General features: G+C 43.6%; 1 protein-coding gene across 3 annotated transcripts in view; it reads right to left on the bottom strand.

Annotated features, from left to right (window-relative positions):
• Positions 1 to 2,366: 2,366 nt before the first annotated feature.
• akap12b (A kinase (PRKA) anchor protein 12b) overlaps positions 2,367 to 20,019 on the bottom strand; it is a 59,311-nt gene continuing 41,658 nt past the window's right edge. The window contains exons 1-3 of one of the 3 annotated variants that reach the window (XM_084083415.1): positions 14,686 to 14,954; positions 4,997 to 9,469; positions 2,367 to 3,797 (exon numbers count right to left, since the gene is read on the bottom strand). In XM_084083415.1, coding sequence (XP_083939541.1) covers positions 5,001 to 9,469; positions 14,686 to 14,710 — 4,494 coding nt within the window. In that variant the 5' untranslated portion in view covers positions 14,711 to 14,954 and the 3' untranslated portion in view covers positions 2,367 to 3,797; positions 4,997 to 5,000. Of the gene's footprint in view, positions 3,798 to 4,996; positions 9,470 to 14,685; positions 14,955 to 20,019 lie in introns of those variants that run through there. The other 2 variants (XM_084083413.1, XM_084083414.1) reach the window with 2 other exon arrangements.

The raw sequence follows: 20,019 nt of genomic DNA, 5'->3' as shown, positions 1-20,019 counted from the left end.
TTACAGAGTAGTAGCCTATGCTATGTCTAACAAATCAATGGAAACTCGCCCACACACACAAGAGCACAACATGCTCTCAACGCCTTTGTGGTGCTGAAACATAATGTATACTGTTATTCAGCCGTGGGTTCTGAATGGCGCTCAACACAGAAACATACAAAGCAACATAAGCCTTACCTTTACGTAGTAATTATAACTTCTTTCTTGATTAGATCCGTAATCTCATAAAATAAACCTGTAATGAGTGGGAATCTTCTCCTTCCTCGTCGACCTCAAACATTCCGCACCTGATCTCTGATTATTACACCAAACGAAAAACATGCGATTGCGGGTATGTTGTGAACCGGGGTCATAAATGTGTCCATGCCATACAGTCTATGGTCCATACACGGACTTGTCCGTGGCAAGACTTGGCCTTGTCTGTGGCAATTATTTTAGTTTTAGTCTTTTACATAACATAATAATGATTATTTATGTTCTTATTTTGACCATAAGACCCAATTACTGAATGTCAGTCTCCAGGTTTTCCTCAGAATATGACACTGATTTACTATGACACTATGGCATATTAGGAGTCCAGTAGGACAGTGGTTCTCTAACTTTTTATTTTCAAGGACCCCCATAACTCTGAGAGAGTGCACAAATGGAACCAAATGGACCTGTAGGGTCCATTTGGTTCCATTTGTACACTCTCAGAGATTTCAACACAATAGGATTTTTAAGATAATCAATATAAATTAGAAAGGAATACATAATGTCTCTTTGCATGTGTAATATAGTTAAAATATATATATATATTGTATTAACAGAAAATGCTGGGAGGTGAGCTCTTTGGCTGGATGATATAATAAAATACTCGATTTAAGGGCCTTTTCCAGGAATAGCCCACTGGGGCCTATTAAAAGATACTTCTGATGATTAATAGCCTACTGGGGCCCTGCAGTATTAATAAAGAAAACAAATCACATTTACATGTACTCAATATCTAGTTTGTTGTGAACAAATTAATGAATAAATAACGGTAAACACAAGTATTCATTTTTGCTAGCTTTATTTTGAACGAAATATAGACAAGTTTTTGTACGTTTTCTTACTATTAACAGCTCGGACAATATAAAAGACAGAATTTAGTCCATGCTACACATATAATGTGCTAAATGCGTATATGTTATTTGTTATTATTACAACAATAATGATTTTTAAGTACATAGGTATACAATCTGTACAAATGTTACCAGGCTCACAGTCAGCTGTTACAAAAGGAATGCTGGAAGACTGAAGATGGGCATGTGTCCCAGCAAAATGCACTACTAGACTAAGCAGCATAAGCAATAGCCTTCATAATTTAATTCTGCCTTTTTTTGTTTTGTTTATTTTACCTTTTTATTTTACAATTAGATAATATTTTGGATGTGACACATCCATAGTACAGTCAACATTTAGTGAAGTTGGCCAGACATGGCATATACTTCCTTGAGCTTTGTGGCTTTGTCATACAGCTCAGTCAAAAATGTATAGAGCTGCATTTTGACATGTAAGGGATTGAAATGAGCATGGTTGGTATTTGCGTGATCTTACCTCGATTTACAGTGTACATTAGCCAAATGTTGTCAGAAACAACACAACATACCAGTAGCCTATAATCGGAACTATTTTATTTGGCTGTTCAAACTTAACACAAAATTGATACCTGCCGTTTTCTTTTTTCAAAATCTCCCAGTAAACGTGTAAGATTTGTAAAGCGGACTACTCCTAAATAAACCACTCCAACCTCATGAACTGGTAAAATTGTAAGTCAATCAAAGCGACTTGAGTCTGTTTTTAGGTTAACTGGACTCTCATCCTATGAGCCACAGAAACCATAAATGCCTAACTTTCTTTAATTTCTAGAATAAGACAAAAAGGGTGATCGTATTTTTGTCTGGTACCATGCAATGTCTGAGTGTTTGTGCTATCTCAATCCTCCCTGGTGTCAGTTTGGTGATAATTTCTGAGTGGAAAACACAAGTAGCTTCCAATACCATAAAATGCTCCAGATATCTATGAAAACAAATTTGCATACATAACTGTAAAAAACAAACAAAAACAACAACAGTGAAATACTGACTGAATGGTGTACTTCCCATACCAGACAACAGAGGGTGCTAGCATATTTTCTTTCCACCCAGCGTTGCATACCTATTGCCAAGCTGTTTGATTCCATTGAAGTGCTGTACACCACCACTATGCAAGTGAAACCATCAAAGACATGGTCATATAACATTGAGAACATGACATGTAAAGGTTTCTATCACATATATGATCTTATAAATACACATAACTCTCATTCAACTGATTCTGACCAAATAGTTCTCCCACATCAAATCAGGATGAAAGAATAGTATTTTATTGTATCTCTACATGAAACTCATACTTGAGTAACAATACTTTTTCACAGTACGACAGGCAGTGATTCCCCCCCATATACACACATTTAAATCCTCTATGTTCATTTATCCATTTGAAACTCAGAGTGTACAAATGTAACCAAATGAACCTGTAACCCTTACAGGTCCATTTGGTTACATTTGTATACTCTCAATTAAATGAACACTGAGGATTTTACTGTGTATTGAGTGGAAGGTATTTTGCTAGGGTGGAGAACGAGGCAAAATACAGTTGTGGTTAGACAGTCAAACAAAGTGGTGCACGTCTCTTACATATCACCATAGTCCCTGTCCTTGCCCACAGTAAAATCCTCATTTTAAATTTAACTCTGAGAGCCTGAGTTCAAATAACACGGTGGGTTTTACTGTGTTAGCTGTGTTATCATGTGCTCGTTGGAATCACATCTGTACCGTGATTTAGTTTAGAATCTCTGAAATAAATCTTGGGGGTTGCTATACACTGGGCCACGTTTCAGGCACAATTGTCCCTCTTGCCCAGACAAATTCCGTGGTATATTTTGCCTGATGAGTCACAGCCTTTTACTCAAGTATAAAAAGAAAATACATAAAATTCCGTACAATGAGGAATAGAGAAACAAACAAACAAAAAAGAAATATTGGAGGTAAGGGGCGGACAAGAGAATACTTAAGATATAAATACAATATACAAGATAATAATCCTCCAACTCTTCAACTGCACACATACTGTCTCGCGCTCAAGGTCTCTCTCTCACACACACACACACACACACACACACACACACACACACACACACACAAAAACACTCTCAATCTTTCTCTCTCTCTCTCTCTCTCCCCTGTATACAGACTCCTGCCACAGTAACACCGGCAATGGAAGGTCATTAAGACAGCAGACGTGCATCACATTGATTACAAGCCAGATGGGATGCCTCTGAGGAATAGAACAGTGAGGCATGATGCGTGTGTGTGTGTGTGTGTGTGTGTGTGTGTGTGTGTGTGTGTGTGTGTGTGTGTGTGTGTGTGTGTGTGTGTGTGTGTGTGTGTGTGTGTGTGTGTGTGCAGGGTTTGGGACGGTAGGGATTGGGGTTGGGAGGTACGGTTGGTCTAGCTTTGTCCCTCATGTGTGGACTCTGGAGAAGGGATGTCACTTTTGTGGGACGGGGCTGTTGCTGCAGGACGAAGAGGGGGAGGGGGTGGTGCTGTAGGAGAGAGGGGTGGAGTTGTCACTCAATCAGTCCCTCTGAGCAGGGTGGGGCGGAGCCCAGTCTCAGTGTGTTTCCACAGAACAACCTCTCTCGCTCTCTCGCTCTCTCTCTCATCACTTGCTTCCTGGTCCAGACATTTTGTCTCCCAGGCATCAGTCTGTCTTGGGAAACTGTGGAGTAAAATCTGAAATTAGTCCAGACAGAAATACAGGGGCAATTCAGTAAATGTTCACAAAACAGACATTTTAGTATTAGGTGACCAATTGTTTGTTCCATTATGCTTTGTTGTATTTCTCAGGGATGTAAACAGGTACGGGTAAAGCGTAGACATTTTCTGTTTCTTTAAAAAGAAAAGAATAATTAAAAAATATATATATATATATTTTTTAAAGAGGATATTTAACCATAACTATCTCCTACATCCTTATAGTTCTGTCATCCTCTACATTAATCTTTATCACATTCTTATTTAACCTTCTTTCTTTACCCTCTACTTGCCCTAGTCTTTCTTCATCCTTCCAGGTTTATTTACATGACTCAGCAATAGACCAAGTCTAGGAGAAGGCTGCTGCACCACTGCTGCTGTACCTCACTCAGCTCTCTGCTGCAGAGCAGCAGTGCTGCTTATTACACATTAAACCGAACCACACCCAATACTCTGCACTCTATACTCCACTGTGCAGTTCAAATTACCATCCACTTCTGTATGAAATATATATGACACAGTATGATAACATCTTCAGACACATTACTTTTTTTGAAATGCAGTGTGTAGGGTAATGGTAGTATGAGCATGACTATACATGGAAATATAATTCAGTAGAGCATCAAAATACAACTTGAGTTCTTTGAGTCACTGTAATTAAATCTGCCAAATGTGTGCTCTGACATGCTTCCTTGACTCCATATCGAGTCCCTTGTGGAAGGCGAAGAGGAGGGAGAGGCGGAATCATAATCAGTCTGTCAGCACAAGTTCATCTGCCCCTCACACACTGCTTCCCTTCAAGACCCCAGCCTACAAAGCAGGGGTCAACGGCGGCATTCCTGCTTTGATATCAAAGGTCCCCCGGTTACTCGTAGCCTGAACAAAAGCTTTTTCATCTGGCTAGCGGGCAAATCCTCTCCCTTCCCCCCCTAATAAAAGTAGGGCCCATTGATGTTTTAAAAAAGCCACCATGAGAAGATTGGATGATAGAAGGAATTTGGAAAAGAATTTTCCTAAATTTTCCTTTCTCTTTTCCATTACTCTTGTATTATATTATCAATATTATATTGGTTAAAAATAATACCTTATAAAATATTTCCAGTTAAACTGAGATCATTAATGACATAATTGTGATAACTTCTCCAATCAAAGGGTTATTATCAGTCTAGTAGTCTCACCTGCTCATGATGCTGCTGTGAGCTCTGTGGAGATGGGTTCAATCTCCTTCACTGCCTCCTCAATAACTTCGATCACCTGCGCCATCACCTCTGCACATTTCCCCGATGACGATACCATCTCCATCTCTGCTAGGCTGGTAGCTGTCGCTTCAACCGGGGCCTCTTGACTGGAAGTGGCCAGCTCCGTTGAAGCATTCGTTTGGGTCTCCTCCAGCAGTGTTGGAAGTTTGTCTGACACTGGTTTCTGATCACAGGAGCTGTCAGCGTTCACGTTGGTTTCTTTGGCTGGTGCCGTATCATTCACAGGGCCATTGCTGTCAAACTCCATCACAGCCTCTTCCTCAACCACGGAATCTTCCACCGTGTGCGCTGCCTGCAGGGCAACCTGGGCTGGCATATGGATCTCAGGAATTTCTTCTTTCTTCTCCTCTGTTGGGGTCTCTGTCTTAGTTGCCTCTGGTTCTGGAATCACTTCCTCACTTGTTTCCTTGACATCTTCTGGTGCAACTTTGCTCTGTTCCTCTTCAAGATTTCCACTTGGCTGACTTTCTGTATTCAGTTCTACTACTTCTTCTGCCAAAACAATCGCTTCACTTTCTTCTACTTCCACGGCTTCACTTTCTTCTACTTCCACGGCTTCCTCTAATCCTTCTGCTGGTTTAATCTCATCTGTTGGAGCATCAATGCTCTCTGTGACCTCAACCGGTGTTGGTGTTTCGACTGGTCCTGGGGTTTCATGGGTGACAGGAACAGGGGTGTCAGTGATAACAGGCCTCTCTGTTTCTAGCTCAACATTTTCTTCTGTTGTTGACAAAGCCTGGACTGGTGATTGGACATCGGCTTTGGGGGTAGTAGGCTTCTTGGGTTCAGGCTCAGCTTCCTTCACCTCATCCATGGCATTCTGGATGACAGCCTGGGCAATAACCATGCTTTGTTCCTCAATGGCATTAGCCTGCTCAACCTTTGGCTCAGCATCCACCACACTTGCACTGTGTTCAATAACAGAGGCACTGACTTCATAAGTGGCTGCACTAATGCTATCATTCACCACACTCTCAACCACAGTTGTACACACTGCCATGGTTTCCTGCACTTGGATTGGTTCATCACCAACAGGCTCTGAGATTGGGATCTTTTCCATTGCTGTCTCATCCTTGGTCTCCAGTTGTTCCACATTTGCACTGAGAGGGGTTACTAGGGCCACTGTCTCCTGGATAACAGCAACCTCCTCAGCAGGGACCATGAAAGGAATGGCTGGCTCAGAGACCTCAGTTGGGGTGTTCTTCAAGGTGTCTGATATGGCTGAAATGATCTCTTGGGAAACAGCCTGAGCCATCTCTTCCAATGGAGCGGTTTCTTCAATGGCAGCAACTTGCTCCACGCCCACTTCTATTTCCTTGGTTTCTACGTCTGGTTCAGTAACTTCTACACTCTCAGTGCAGATGGTGGCTTCAAGAGTTGGTGTAATGGGATTCACCATGACAACTTTGGGAGAGTTCTCACTCAACTCTGGGGGCTGCACAGTTTCGGACTGCTGAGGCAGAGAGGTGACAACTGCGACCATCTCAATGTCAGGTTCTTCCATCTCAGTGGCAGTTTGAATGTCAGGAATGTCACTCTCTGGTTTTTCAACAACAGGGTTGAACTCGGTGGAGTCCACTTGATGCACTTGAGCCACAAATATTGGCACTTCTGCAGCAATAGCCTCTTCACTTTTTGGTGACTTATCTTCCACTACAAGCAATGTGCACAGGGCATCACTGGTCTCAGCCAAACACTCTATAGTGGTATCCACAGGCTTCTCTAGAGTCAGTTTGGCAATCTCCTTGGTCCCTAGGCCAGTACAGATGGCTACAGCCTCCCCTTGAGTATGTGCTTCTAAGATGGTCTTTGTCACTGAGTCAGCATGCTCAATGGGTGGTTCAAACTCTGTTTCAGCAGCAGCCACATCTATGGGTGCATCTTCAACAGTCACAGCAGTCTGGCAAGGGATCACACTGACTTGATCTGCTATACCTTCGAGAACGATCTCGGCAGTTTCTGACTTGGGTCCCTCAGGAATAGGTGTGGTCACTGTGACTTCAGGGACTGAAGTGGACTTCACTTCTGCAGTAGACAGTATAGCCTGTTCCTCAATGACATCCTCTGCAATGGTGGTGTCAGCAGACTTGGGTGTGGCAGCGTTTTCTGCCTCTTCTGGGATGTCACTAAGCTGCTTATCATCATCCTCTACAGTGGCTGGGATCCATGAAGGGGACCTGTCCTCGGCCGACGCTTTAGTCTGGGTTATTGCTGCTTCTACTGGTGGCTCTTCTTCAGTCTTGGCTGGCTCAGCGTCATACTCGGAGAGGGGAACCACAGCTGGGGTTTCAGAATCCTCTTCCACTTCAGTGGAGGACTGCTTCTCAAGCTTCTTCTTCCTGCGCCCCGGGAGGAATTTTCTGAGGGAGAATGAGGACTCCTCTTTTGCCATTTCAGTTTCGGAGACAACTTGTTCAGAGTTTTCCTCTGTCTTCTCATCGGTTTTAGCCTTAATCCTTGGCATGACGAAACGTTTCAGTATGGCCCAAGCTGTTTCCCTTTCAGGGGGCGTGCTCACAGCAGGTTCAGGTTCAGACACTACTTCACCTTCAGCACCTTCAGTGTCAGTCTCTTGGGTGGTAACTACGGCAGTCTCTGTAGGTTTACTCTCTGGCTCCTCTCCTCCTTCTGCTGCCGGTGTCTCCTCTTCAATCTTGGTCTCATCATCGTCAGAGTCAGAGGTCTTCCTGGTCCGTTTCTTGGCTCCCATGCACATTAGAGCCTCCCAGGAGACAGAGGTGTCCATTTTCCTTTTGGACTCCTCAGTGCTGCCCTCCAGTTTCTCTGTGTTTTCTGTCTTCGGCTCGTCCTCAGTGGGCTTATCTTCCTTTTCCTCCTTATCCTCTTCCTCGTTGCATTTTTCGGTGAAAACAGCACTCTCTGTAGAGGAAAGGGTGGCTGACTTCACTGGCTTCTCCGCCTTCTCAGTTGTAGCCTCATCTTCACTGTCAGAAGATTTCTTTACACGCCTCTTGGGTGTAACCAGTTTTTTGAAGGAGGACCAGGGAATGATGCCTTCTTTTTTCTTCTCTTCTCCCTCAACTTCTTGGGTTTGCTCCACCTGGAGGGCCTCCTCCGCGATGACATGCTCCCCTGAATCTTCTGGAGATGAGGCTCCGCTGTCTGGCTTTTGGCACTCTGCTGACTCAGTGGAGGATTGAAGCTGCTCAGCAGTTTGCTCCCCAGACTCGGTAAGCTTGGACTCAGCATCTTTCTTGGGCTTAGATTTCTTGGTGGAAAGCTTCTTCAAGCCAGCTCCAGTGAAGAGTTTCTTTAGGGGGCTTCCCTGTGCCTTGGTCTTCTCCTGCGATGACAGTATCTCAGCTTCGGTGACCACTTCTGGTGCAGCTTCTGCCTCCTCTGCTGGTTTGGCCTCATCAGTAGTATCTGGTGCAGGGGTCACCTCAACCTCTGGAGTGGACTCTGGTTTCACCTCCTCAGGAGTGGTTGCTGGTGGATCCTCTTTAGCCTCCTCTTGTTGTGCCTCAACCTTCTTCTCTTCCTCACCGACCGCCTCAGCCTGAGCAGTCTCCCCTGCCTCTGCCGTTTCTCCTTCGGCCTCTTTTTCCTTCTCTTCCTCCTCTTTGGACTTGATGCTGTTCTTCTTTCGCAGGTTAGAGAAGAGTCCTCCAGTGAAAAGCTTCCTAAAGGGGGACAGTATGACCTCGTGAACTGGTGGACTGATCTTGGCCTCTTCGGATGGTGGACTGCTCTCTGCATCCTGGGATGGTGGACTGCTCTCTGCATCCTGGGATGGTGGACTGCTTTCGGCCTCCTGGGATGGTGGACTGCTCTCTGCCTCCTGGGATGGTGGACTGCTCTCTACCTCCGGGGGTGCTGGACTGCTCTCAACCTCTGTGGGTGGTGGATTGCTCTCGGCCTCCGGGGGTGGGGGACTGCTCTCTGCCTCCTGAGCTCCCTTGTCCTTGGCTTCAGCATCAGTAGCAGTAGCTTCCTTTGCTGGGACTTCAGTGGTTGCAGCTTCCTCAGTAGCCGTGGTAATTTTAACCTCTGTCTCAACCTCCATCTCTTTGGCTGTGACCTCCTCTCCTGTAGTGGTGGCTTCCTCTGCTGTTTCAGCCTTGCTGACCTCCTCTTCCTCCTTATCTTTGACTGTCAGCAGCTTCACAGGGTTCTTCTCCTCATTCTTGTCTTTCTTCAGTGTGAACTTGAAACCGGCGAAACGGAATATCTTCTTGAAGCCCACCTCGTTTGTCTCGCTTGGCTTCTCTTCGGCCGCCTTCTCCTCAACAGCCGTGATCTCGCTGCCGTTGGGACACTCTTTCTGCTCCTTTTCTCCGTTCACCTGAGGAGCCACTTCATCCTGGATGGTGCCCATGGTCTCTGCAGCCCCCTCCTTTGGAGCAGCTGACAAGCTTTCTGTCTGGCCAACTGAAATGAGAGAAAATGAAAGAATTCCAAGGTCAGTTTATATACTGAGAATATATGAAGTGAATTACATATTATATTATATATTGCAGAGGGTTTTTGTCAGTTAATTCCAAAAATGAAATGTCTTTCATAACTAGTTGTTGCTTAAAGGGATAGTTCACCCAAGAAATTACTTTTTTTCTATCGATTAGTCACCCCATAGAGACTTGAATTAATGGGTATTTTTTGTTTGTTTGTTTGTTTGTCGCATTCCTAAGCCAATAATTTGATGACCAGCGGACCGGTGGGCAGCGGTTCCGGTAGGAGACACAAAGGAGACTCTTTGTGTCTCCTACCGGAACCGCTGCTGGTCATCAAATTATTGGTTTAGAAATGCTACAAAAACAAAAAAATATCCATGAATTCAAGTCTCCATGGGGTGATTAATCGATAGAAAAAAAGTCATTTTGGGGGTGAACTATCTTTCTATCTATCTATCTATCTTTAAGTATATCCAGCACACTGATGCAAAAATATAATGATGACTTAGAAAGAAAAGAAAAAAAGACAGAAAAACAACAACTCTGACACATAGAAAATAAACAACTCTGTAATTACCAAAGAATTCAAAAATCTGTGTAAAGACCAAAAAGAAAACAAAAACAAGACTTGCATGATCAGTGCTGGCCTCATTTGCCATTTGGAGACTGCCTAAGCCCCCCCCCCCCAAAGGAACAGCTGAGAGATCCTTGGCCCTTTAAATTGATTTAAACAAGCATATGACTACATAATTGCAATCAGATTGAAATTTGTTCCAGCCAATCCTATTCTGTGTAACAATGCCAGAAAATAATAGCTTAGACATTGACACGAATAAACAGCAGACAGAAACCCCTGAAGGGTTGGCTTTGCACAAAATGTTGCACAATGAAAGAAAACCTATTGCCAGTTTAAGGATAAAAACTGAGTGTGAGCAGAGATTTAGACTAGGGTGCCCTGTGAAACACTTAATACTCCAATTCTAATTGCTTGGCTGTATTGCTGTGAGCCATTCCTTGTTGGTGGCAAATAAGATCAGATGTAATACTGACAGCTGAGATAAGAAAAAACACAGGACCAGCCACACACAGGCACTGCCACACACACACACACACACACACACACACACACACACACACACACACACACACACACACACACACACACGCACACGCACACGCACACGCACACGCACACGCACACGCACACGCGCGCGCGCACACACCCACACACACACACACACACAAAATTCCTGCAATGTCAATCTGTGATTTGACAGGAAGGCATGGTAGGGGGGCTACGATTTCACAAGCACCATCTTCACTCATCTCTTTCTTTTTCCTCCTCTCTCTCTTTTCTTCATATTTCCATCTAACTTGACATCTTACTGTAGCAAAGAAAAGCTCACATCTGGTGGCGAAAACTTTTTCTCTCAGGATCTTCAACCAACCATTCGACTCGCAAAACAAATTCCCAGCTTTTTAAGGCATGGATATCAGCTTACCTACACAGCCAGACAAGGTAACACACACACACACACACACACACACACACACACACACACACACACACACACACACACACACACACACACACACACACACACACACACACACACACACACACACACACACACACACACACACACACACACACGCACACACACACACACTTAACCATACACATATGCTCATATCCTCAATGCACTAAGGGACCCCCACCCCTTTTTTTCTCTGCCCCTGTCAATCACAAGCAAAGAATGCACACATGCTCTATCCCTAACACACACTCAATCCCACCCTTAGAAAATAATGTTCCTGCTTCACACACAAAAATACAATACTGTGCACCATCGAGAGTTTATCCTCACAGCTTGTCCACATCCCTTCTCTAAATTACAGATGTGGAACTCTGCACGGTGGCCCAGCATTCTTAGGATCTCGTGGTTTTGAAAAGAAGCAAAACCCTGTCTCATTCATGGGTTAAAATAACATGCCTGACCAATGAAAAAACAAAACACAGCCGTGTCTCATGCTAAATCTGTGCAGTACAACAAAGTGCTATGTGTCTATTGTTGGTAGGGCTCAATACACCATTTTTTTTTATGTATGGATTTGACTCAAGGAATGTCAGCTATGTTGCGCACTCCTAGTTTGGGTGAATTATTTTGGGATGCTCTAAACACAATGTGGAATCCAACAGCATGCAACTTCACAGGAAGAAAAAACAGACAGAGGTGTTTATTTGCCTCTCTGCCGTTACAGCGACATTCTGACTACGAATCAAATATGGGCCTCTGACCCTTTTCAATACAAGTTCTTCTTCCCAATCCCCTTGACCCAAATTCCACCACAGCAGGATGGACGAGAACCCACCCCCTTCCCAAGGCAAACACAATAGATCTCTAAACCTCTCTGGTCTTAGAAAATAAGGATGTGGGGGTGGGGGGGTGGTCAAATTTCTTATTGTCTACAAGCATCGTCGTGCCAAAGAAATGTACAAAACTATGGAGAGTAGCATTTTCTTTACTCCCACTGACTGCTAATGTCGATAACAACATTTAAAACGACTACAACTTATAAGAGGTAGGCCAGGCTTAGTCATTCTCCATAGCCTTGGCATTGGGGAAGGGGTTATTTAATGGGGTCACAGCTGTATTGTGTGTAGGGGTGGGTGTTACTCTCACATAGTTGTTATTGTTAGGGTAGTCGTTACATTGTTGAGCCACACTATTGTTAAGCAAACAAGTCAAGACAGTCACTGCAAAGATCACATAAAAACCACGCCGGGCCATCTAATATGAAACCTAACCTCTAAATTTGTGTTTGTGAGTACAAGCTCAGCGACACCTCAGCAGCAAATCATTGTAAATGACTGTATGCAATTACATTGGCTCCCCATACGGTTGGACGAAGCTGTTTCCAGTGAAGCTCATCAGGAGTGTAAGCAGGGGGTGTGGGCTGCAAGTGGGCCAGACTAGGCCATGAGTATCTATACAGATAATAAAACAGGAACCATGTTGATTTAACAGAGTGCCGGCGTCTGCCGACTCTTTTTGATCCTTGTTTTCCGGACTGTTCTTTTTTCTTAATAGGCACACACAACTTTTAACTTTGTCCGGGCGGGTTAGGGGTTGAGGGCTTGTGGGACGGGGGTAGGGCTCTCATGGGGTTGAGTGTAAATGGGGGGAGGGGGGGGGGTCTTGAGTAATGACTGTACAGGGTGGAATGTGAGGGGTGAAGCTAAAGGGGCTGAGGAGGGGACACTGAAGAGATGAAGGGGCAGGAGTTGTGAGGGCAGAGTTGAGGGGAATTGATGCCTGCCCCAAGGCTGAATGTCTAACAGTCTCTGACACTCACTCATTCTTTAAATGCTTCTCTCTGCTGGAGACAGGCTTTGCTTGTGTGTAAGTGTAATACTGTGTTCATGTGTGTGTGTGTGTGTGTGTGTGTGTGTGTGTGTGTGTGTGTGTGTGTGTGTGTGTGTGTGTGTGTGTGTGTGTGTGTGTGTGTGTGTGTGTGTGTGTGCATCGTAAGACTTGGCACTCACATTAAAAAGCATCTCTGTAGCCACCAACCACTTGTTGTAAATCTATCATTACTCCCCAGTGTCTCTAGTGAGATGGGGAATCTGATAGGCTTTCTGTTGTGGCTGTTACAGAGACGAGTACTGTGTGTGTGTGTGTGTGTGTGTGTGTGTGTGTGTGTGTGTGTGTGTGAGAGAGAGAGAGAGAGAGAGAGAGAGAGATGTATCTGGTCGAGAAAGGATTGGGGGCAGGGGCAGAGTAGTAGATGAACGCAGAATGGCTGCTATGCTTCTGAGACACTACTACAAACTTAATCGGTCAAATATATGCAAATCCTTGCTCCAATTACTATTGTCTGCGGCAGAAACCAAATAAACAAAAGAAGTCAGTTAAGAGAGTCTAGGGTTACAGAGCACCCCCTGTGAAGGCTAGATTGAGGCCAACAGCCCCTCCCTACCCCCCACCTCTCTCCCATCTATAGGTGTGGCCCCTCTGTCTCTGAGAGCCCCTAGATGTCACCAATCGCAGACCCAAACATCCATTGTCCCACCATTTGCCTTCTTCCCTTATCAGTAAGCATAGTCTGTGACTGCATATTGTTTTAGTACAAGATGGTAAACACAATGTTAATATCATTATTTGGCATGCAATCAAATATATGGAATGCAAATCTATGAATTCATGTGTAAAGCGAAACATTCCAGCCATTGCTTTGTTAAAAACCATCACTCTTAGTTGTATGTCCCACAGAGGAATCAGCCCTGGCATGTAATTAATTCCATAGGCCCCTTCCTCCTCCCTCCCTATCCTCTGTGGCTAAGCTGAATAACCCCATTGGGAGTTCGGATCCCACTTCATCTAATTGAAATACTTCACATGAAGAAGGGACATCAGACCCAGATGGTGGGGTGGGCTAAAACAGGCTTTGAAAATATTTCCCCAAATACGTTTCTGTGTATTTATGACTACCAGTTGTCATGTCATGTGTGAAATTCTTCCCATCCCATATGTGGCCCTATGGTATGGGATGGGAGTATGGGGAAATTGGGCTGGGTACAGTCATAATAGCACATCACCACCGACGTCTTGACCTTAAAATGAACGTGAAAGGAAACTACAGGAAGAACAAGTTGAAGGAAAGTCTATAAACCCCGATACACTGCATCAGTATTGCTGAAAGCTATAGTTCAAAACACAGACTATGGAATCAACTGAGTAAGCCATGTTCAAACTAAAGTACATTTATATTTAATAATTATAGAATAAAATAATTTGAGCAGTTGAGAAGAGAGAACAATATGATTGCAGTGTAAATCCCAAAGTTTTACACAATTTAAATAGTCACCATCACTAGTCCTTGCTTCAACTTCAAGCCACAATGCTAACCACACCCTCAAGACAACAATGCCTTTGGCTACACTACACTGTCTAGGGAGAAACCACAACTTTGATGCAAGATGCAAGTTCATCTAGTAGACATTTACTGCAAACATACACCAAATCAAGCTATTTTTTTCTAAATCTGGTAAATAGATAAATCATATACAGAGTATAACATTTAATTAATTAATTGAATAATAATTAATTAATTAGTGCATTGATATCTTAAGTCAAATCATTCAGGGTAGAACCATCTACTTCAGAGAAATACACTCAAAGTTACAGTGCTTACCTGTTAATGTTATTGTTCCAAGCATTGGTAAAACTCCCAAATACTGTCCTCCAAAAATATATATATATACAAAAATAAAGTCTCAAAAATAGATCCTATAGTTTTTTGGGGTGAAAGTTTCAAAAAATAAAAAAGTTTCCAGTCACTATATATATTGTTTCAGTTCTCTGCCTGTACGCTTAGTGAAACCTAGAGAGTGCTTGTCCAAGTTGGTTCCCTCTTAACGTCCGTCTGTTTCTCAGGTTCTCTCTCTCTCTCTTGCAGGCAGTCAGCGCTTCACAGTCGGTATGAGGAGAAATAGTGGGCTACGTGCACATTTCAACAGACTGACACGCATGTCATGTTAAGACCACCCCCTCCACCCCTCTCCCTCCCACCTCCTCCCCTTTTCTTTCAGCTGTTCTGAATGAGTTTTGCTTTACCCCCCCCCCCCCCCCACACACACACTCCCTCCCTCCCCGTATTCAGCCTCCCTCCTCCCCCGTTCCTCTCTCTTCTCTCCTCTCTCTACCTCAGCTCCCGTCCGGGGATGGCTCATCATGTGATCTTTCAGGGAAATGACTGCTCTCGACTCTCTAGCTCCCCTTCGCCACCCCCAGTCTTCCCTTGTCTCCCCCCAACCTGCCCCATACATTGTGTGTGTTCAAACCCCATGCAAGCTAGATGACCCCCATCTCTCTCTCTCTCTCTCTCTTTCTCTCTGACACACACACACACACACACACACACACACACACACACACACACACACACACACACACACACACACACACACACACACACACACACACACACACACACACACACAATAATGCATGTACATAAATGCACTCGGGCTGGGGTGTAGGAATGCTGGGTGGTGGTGGTCGGTGTCTAGGTGATGCCTTATTAAAGACAGATCTCATTGGGGTGGGGGGTTGGGGTAGTCCCCCTAATACCCACATGTGTCCTCAAAAAACAGTTCAGAAAAGTGAATGGAAAACGCTGGTCTTGGGGGCCCAGTTCTCTTTTCACCCACTCCCTGTCTCAGGAGACACAGCAGGACTCTCCCCCGTATCTCATGGCTCATGTCACCAGTCATACAGTGGAATGTTGACAGAGGCCGACCACAGAGGGAATGCACTGGGCTAGGAAGCCTAGGGGACTTTATGTTTTTCTTTTCATTTCTTTCTTTCTTTCTCGCTTGCTTTCTTTCTTCAGAGTTTAAGCGTTTTTTTCCTGCTTGTGTTGTGTTCAGGTTCACCTCAATTACAATAATAGTGTTAGTTTTGAGAGCTTACATAAATGTTTATCATGTTCTGTTCCGTTGAGAGGTGCAGTCACTAGGTGTGCTAAGCCCAAATAATAATGATAAAATAATCTGATGAAAACGCCTACGGTGTGCACTGTGCATACGTGTGCATGAATGGGAAGTACATGAACGTGCGTGCATGATCATGTGCATGCATTTAGGTGTGCGTTCATTTAACCACATTCAAGCTTGCGTCCCTTTTTTGGGCATGTCATTAAATGAGGAAAATAATAGCTGAAATAACAGATCTACAAGGTCACGACGAGTCACATCATGTTGAGATTGTAGATTGGCCATTTTTGCTAGTTTTTAATAGGGCTTAAAATATCACTTCACCCATTCTCAACCTATGTTCATATAATTGGTCCTCATGCTCATTATAAGATGGTACCAAACATGCCTCCCAGTGACATCATCGGTAGGCAGGTTTGGTCATTTTAAACAAGATTTCAAACTTTTTGTTAAAAGTTTTCATGAATGCAAGAACAACAGAGCACCGAAGTCTGACATAATTTACGCATCCTACCTGGGTCACGTTTTTCCCCCCCATTCTGAATTCCCATAGACTTGTTTAATATTGCGTCAAATAAGAACTGTGTTAAAAAAATAAACAAATGATCCCATCGCTTTGACTCATATGGATATGCAGCATCAACTGACAGTGAGAAATCTCTAACGTTACTGCCGCTGAAATAGTCAGATTTTTGTCAGAAACAGACTGTATCAAATATGAGTGACTCCCGACAATATCGCTGGGACAGTTTGTTTACTTTTGGACCACAATTCTTATATGAGACGATTCTAAGATGACCCAATGTTATTCTCCATAGAGAAATTACTTCTGTGAACCAGGGGATGAACGAGTGACGTCAGCACTTCTGTACTCTATGCCTTCTATTTCAGCATGCTAACTTGGTGTTTGAAAACATGATCACCGTCACCCTACTTTAGCAGGAGAGTGACCAACTGCTCTTCTTGAACTGCAAAATGGCCATATTCCCATCCTAGTGATACTCACAAAACACCATAACAACAATTTCCCAACTGACCTAGAGTTCTATCAGAAGGACTACAACAGTTTACAATCTACAACACCATGGGTGCCCACATGCTGCTGCCTGTCTGTGTCCCCCAGCTGTGAATGCTAATAGACCATTCTCAATTAAGTCAATACATTTAATTCAGCTTTTGTCTGGGAAAAAAAGAGGGACTAGGGAGGAATGTGAATAAGTCCTCAGGTAAATACCTGAACAATCAGTCGCTCACACTTCGACACTGTCCACACTGGAATGTGTGAATTCCATCTGGAATGCCCCCAAATGGCTGATAGCACTAGTAATTAAGTGCTGTCTGGAAGTAAAAAAAAAGACCTGTGTCCCACTGTGTGTGAGAGTTCTAAGTTAGTCACGGTATTTACATAAATGACAAACAACAAAGAGACGTATTAATTTCTGCTCAACTGTCAAATGTGCTCCAATAATTTTGGCACGTATAAATTATAAATCTGTCAGCACAACATAATTTCTACACAATTTAATTTGAACTTCTAAGATTACATGGAACGTTTATGGTTGTGGTTACAGGCTATTTCCACGGCAAGTAAAATAATGCAACTAAAAACTGTAATTCAAAGTGACAAACAAAAGTATCAAAGCGGCGGCAGGCTTGCTGTGGGGGGACAGAGTCGATTTGGGAAGGGTGCTACAGAGTTTTTAACTTAATTAAAAACAAATGATCGTATTTTCTCATTACTCCGCTATGCTTCCTGTTGTGTGTTTCTTCAGAATCAGTGAACTGAGGGAGTCATGAATACCAAAGTCTACAGCCATGAATGGAAGTCTTCATGGTCTCACCAAGGCTTTAAAAAGAGGAGTGAAAAAGACATGTGGGGGAAGGGAAGAAGACACTCTATCACTTCAAGTCTCTCTCTCGTGCTGTACCTAGGAGAGGCTGATGGATATTCATTTCATGCAAAAATAGGGTTGTCAAAATAACCTTTATAGAATTAAGATAAACATAAAGGCCTGCTTTGTTCAACCAAAGTAGCAAATTGAGTTATGTCTGTTTTGCACTGCTTCACCAGAGTGTACTCATGAACTCCACTGTCTGTTCAAAATAACCCCATTCCACTGACTTAAAATCCTAATTAATCAACTGAAAGCATCTTTGGCTTTACATTTATGAAAATGTGTAAATGACAATAATAGGTCATGCTTATTATCTATTTTGCCAGTGGTGGGACAAAATAATACAACCAATGAAATTTGACTAACATTGTTTGATTCCTAGCCTGAATCGGACAATGAATGTGTAGCAAAGTTTTGATATTGTTCCATCAACAAAGACGCAGTGGAATCCTATGGAGATCTTGTGAGACACCCTTCCTCCTGCCTCTATTCATTTTAGTCATTCACCAAGAATGTGGTTATGAGTTATGACACACCAGCAAAGCCCGCTATTATTGATGTGACTAAGCGGGTGGACATTTCTCTCACTCAACAGCACATTCACCATGCTGTGCCACAACACCTTCACTTACTACTACTACAGTCATTTATGCTGAGTGGCCAGTGATTCACACTGCTTCCTCTACATGAGTCATCAACACTCCATGTTCCTGGACTTGGAATCCGGTCAATGGAGTATACAGGGTTTAAAATTCAAATAAACACACAGCCTCGGGCTACATTGCAATGTATAGTTCCTCGTCTTGTGGTTCACGTGGTTGACACATTGCTCAGATTGAGATTTTGGTTAACCCCCCCATAGGCCACCCCCACTTACTTGTAGTTCATGTTGATTAAAACACGCTGCCATCACAGACCTCAATGATTCGCGAGCGTATTGTGTAATTAAATTGTCATTATGTTAAGTTATGATAACGCAGAGCCAAGACAGACACTGGCGGTGACGCCTTGCATATCTCCAGAATCTGAAAACATGCCTCCATGCAGGAATGTGTGTGTATGTGGAGGAGGGAGGGGGGTCTTAAATACTAGGGTGGGGGGTTAGGGACTTGGGTGGAGTGGGCTTTGTAGCCTGTAAAGTGTATGACATCACTGGACACCATTGACCGAATTCCAAGAACCGTGAAGGATGATGTTGAAATAATTGGAGGAAAAGGAAATGAGTGCCGTGTATGAGGTGTGTGTGTGTGTGTGTGTGTGTGTGTGTGTGTGTGTGTGTGTGTGTGTGTGTGTGTGTGTGTGTGTGTGTGTGTGTGTGTGTGTGTGTGTGTGTGTGTGTCTGCACCAGACCAAATCATTTTTACTTTGTCGCCTTTCTTCTTCAACCTCCCCCCTTCTCTCTCTCAATTCAATTCTCTCTCTCTGTGTCTTCTCTCCAATCCACACGCCAGATTTCTAATCCCCCTCCCTATTTTCTTTCTCTCTTGAACCCTCCATCCTTCCCCACCTCCTGTATGCGTGTGGGCCAGTGGGGCGGATAAGAATGTCGGACAGGAAACTCAGTCAATCCTTGACATCACTGCTTCCTGTCCTACGTGCCTGTTTCCTAGAGTTACATTACATGCACTTTGTCCTACAACCCTTCCGCCTTTTCATCCTTGTTGACAATTAAGAATGACTGTAGTTTACGGTCATAAGTGAAGTGTTTCTTGAGCAAGTTGCGTGGCACTGTGACGATGACGTGAAATGTAGTCATCACGCACAAATTAATGTCGGTTATCAGTGTCGGGTCCATAAGGCAATTTGAATAAAAGTATTATATATATTATTATCCTTCATACAATTCTAAACAATTTAACTTGATTTCAAGCTTCTGGGCTTATGTTATAGCATGTTAGGTGGCATGCATTAGGGATGCGTTTTTCCTATGTTTGTATTACCACTGCGCTCTGGCCGTCTGGTGTCCTATTAAATTGTTAACATTAAAAGAAGAAAAGGAGAGTGGCAAACTCAGAAAAGGATCCGTTTACTGGTTTTCATCCATTTTATGCCTTTACAACCCACATAACACTTAGGACCATCCAACCTTCATCAGTGATGGACACACATCGCTGAAGGCTGAATGGCCAAAAAAGG

Source organism: Gymnoscopelus microlampas (assembly GCF_963454915.1).
Source record: "Gymnoscopelus microlampas genome assembly, chromosome: 16".
Lineage (NCBI taxonomy): Eukaryota > Metazoa > Chordata > Actinopteri > Myctophiformes > Myctophidae > Gymnoscopelus > Gymnoscopelus microlampas.
Note: the sequence above shows the minus strand (reverse complement) of the source record. Positions and strands in the feature narration are given on the sequence as shown.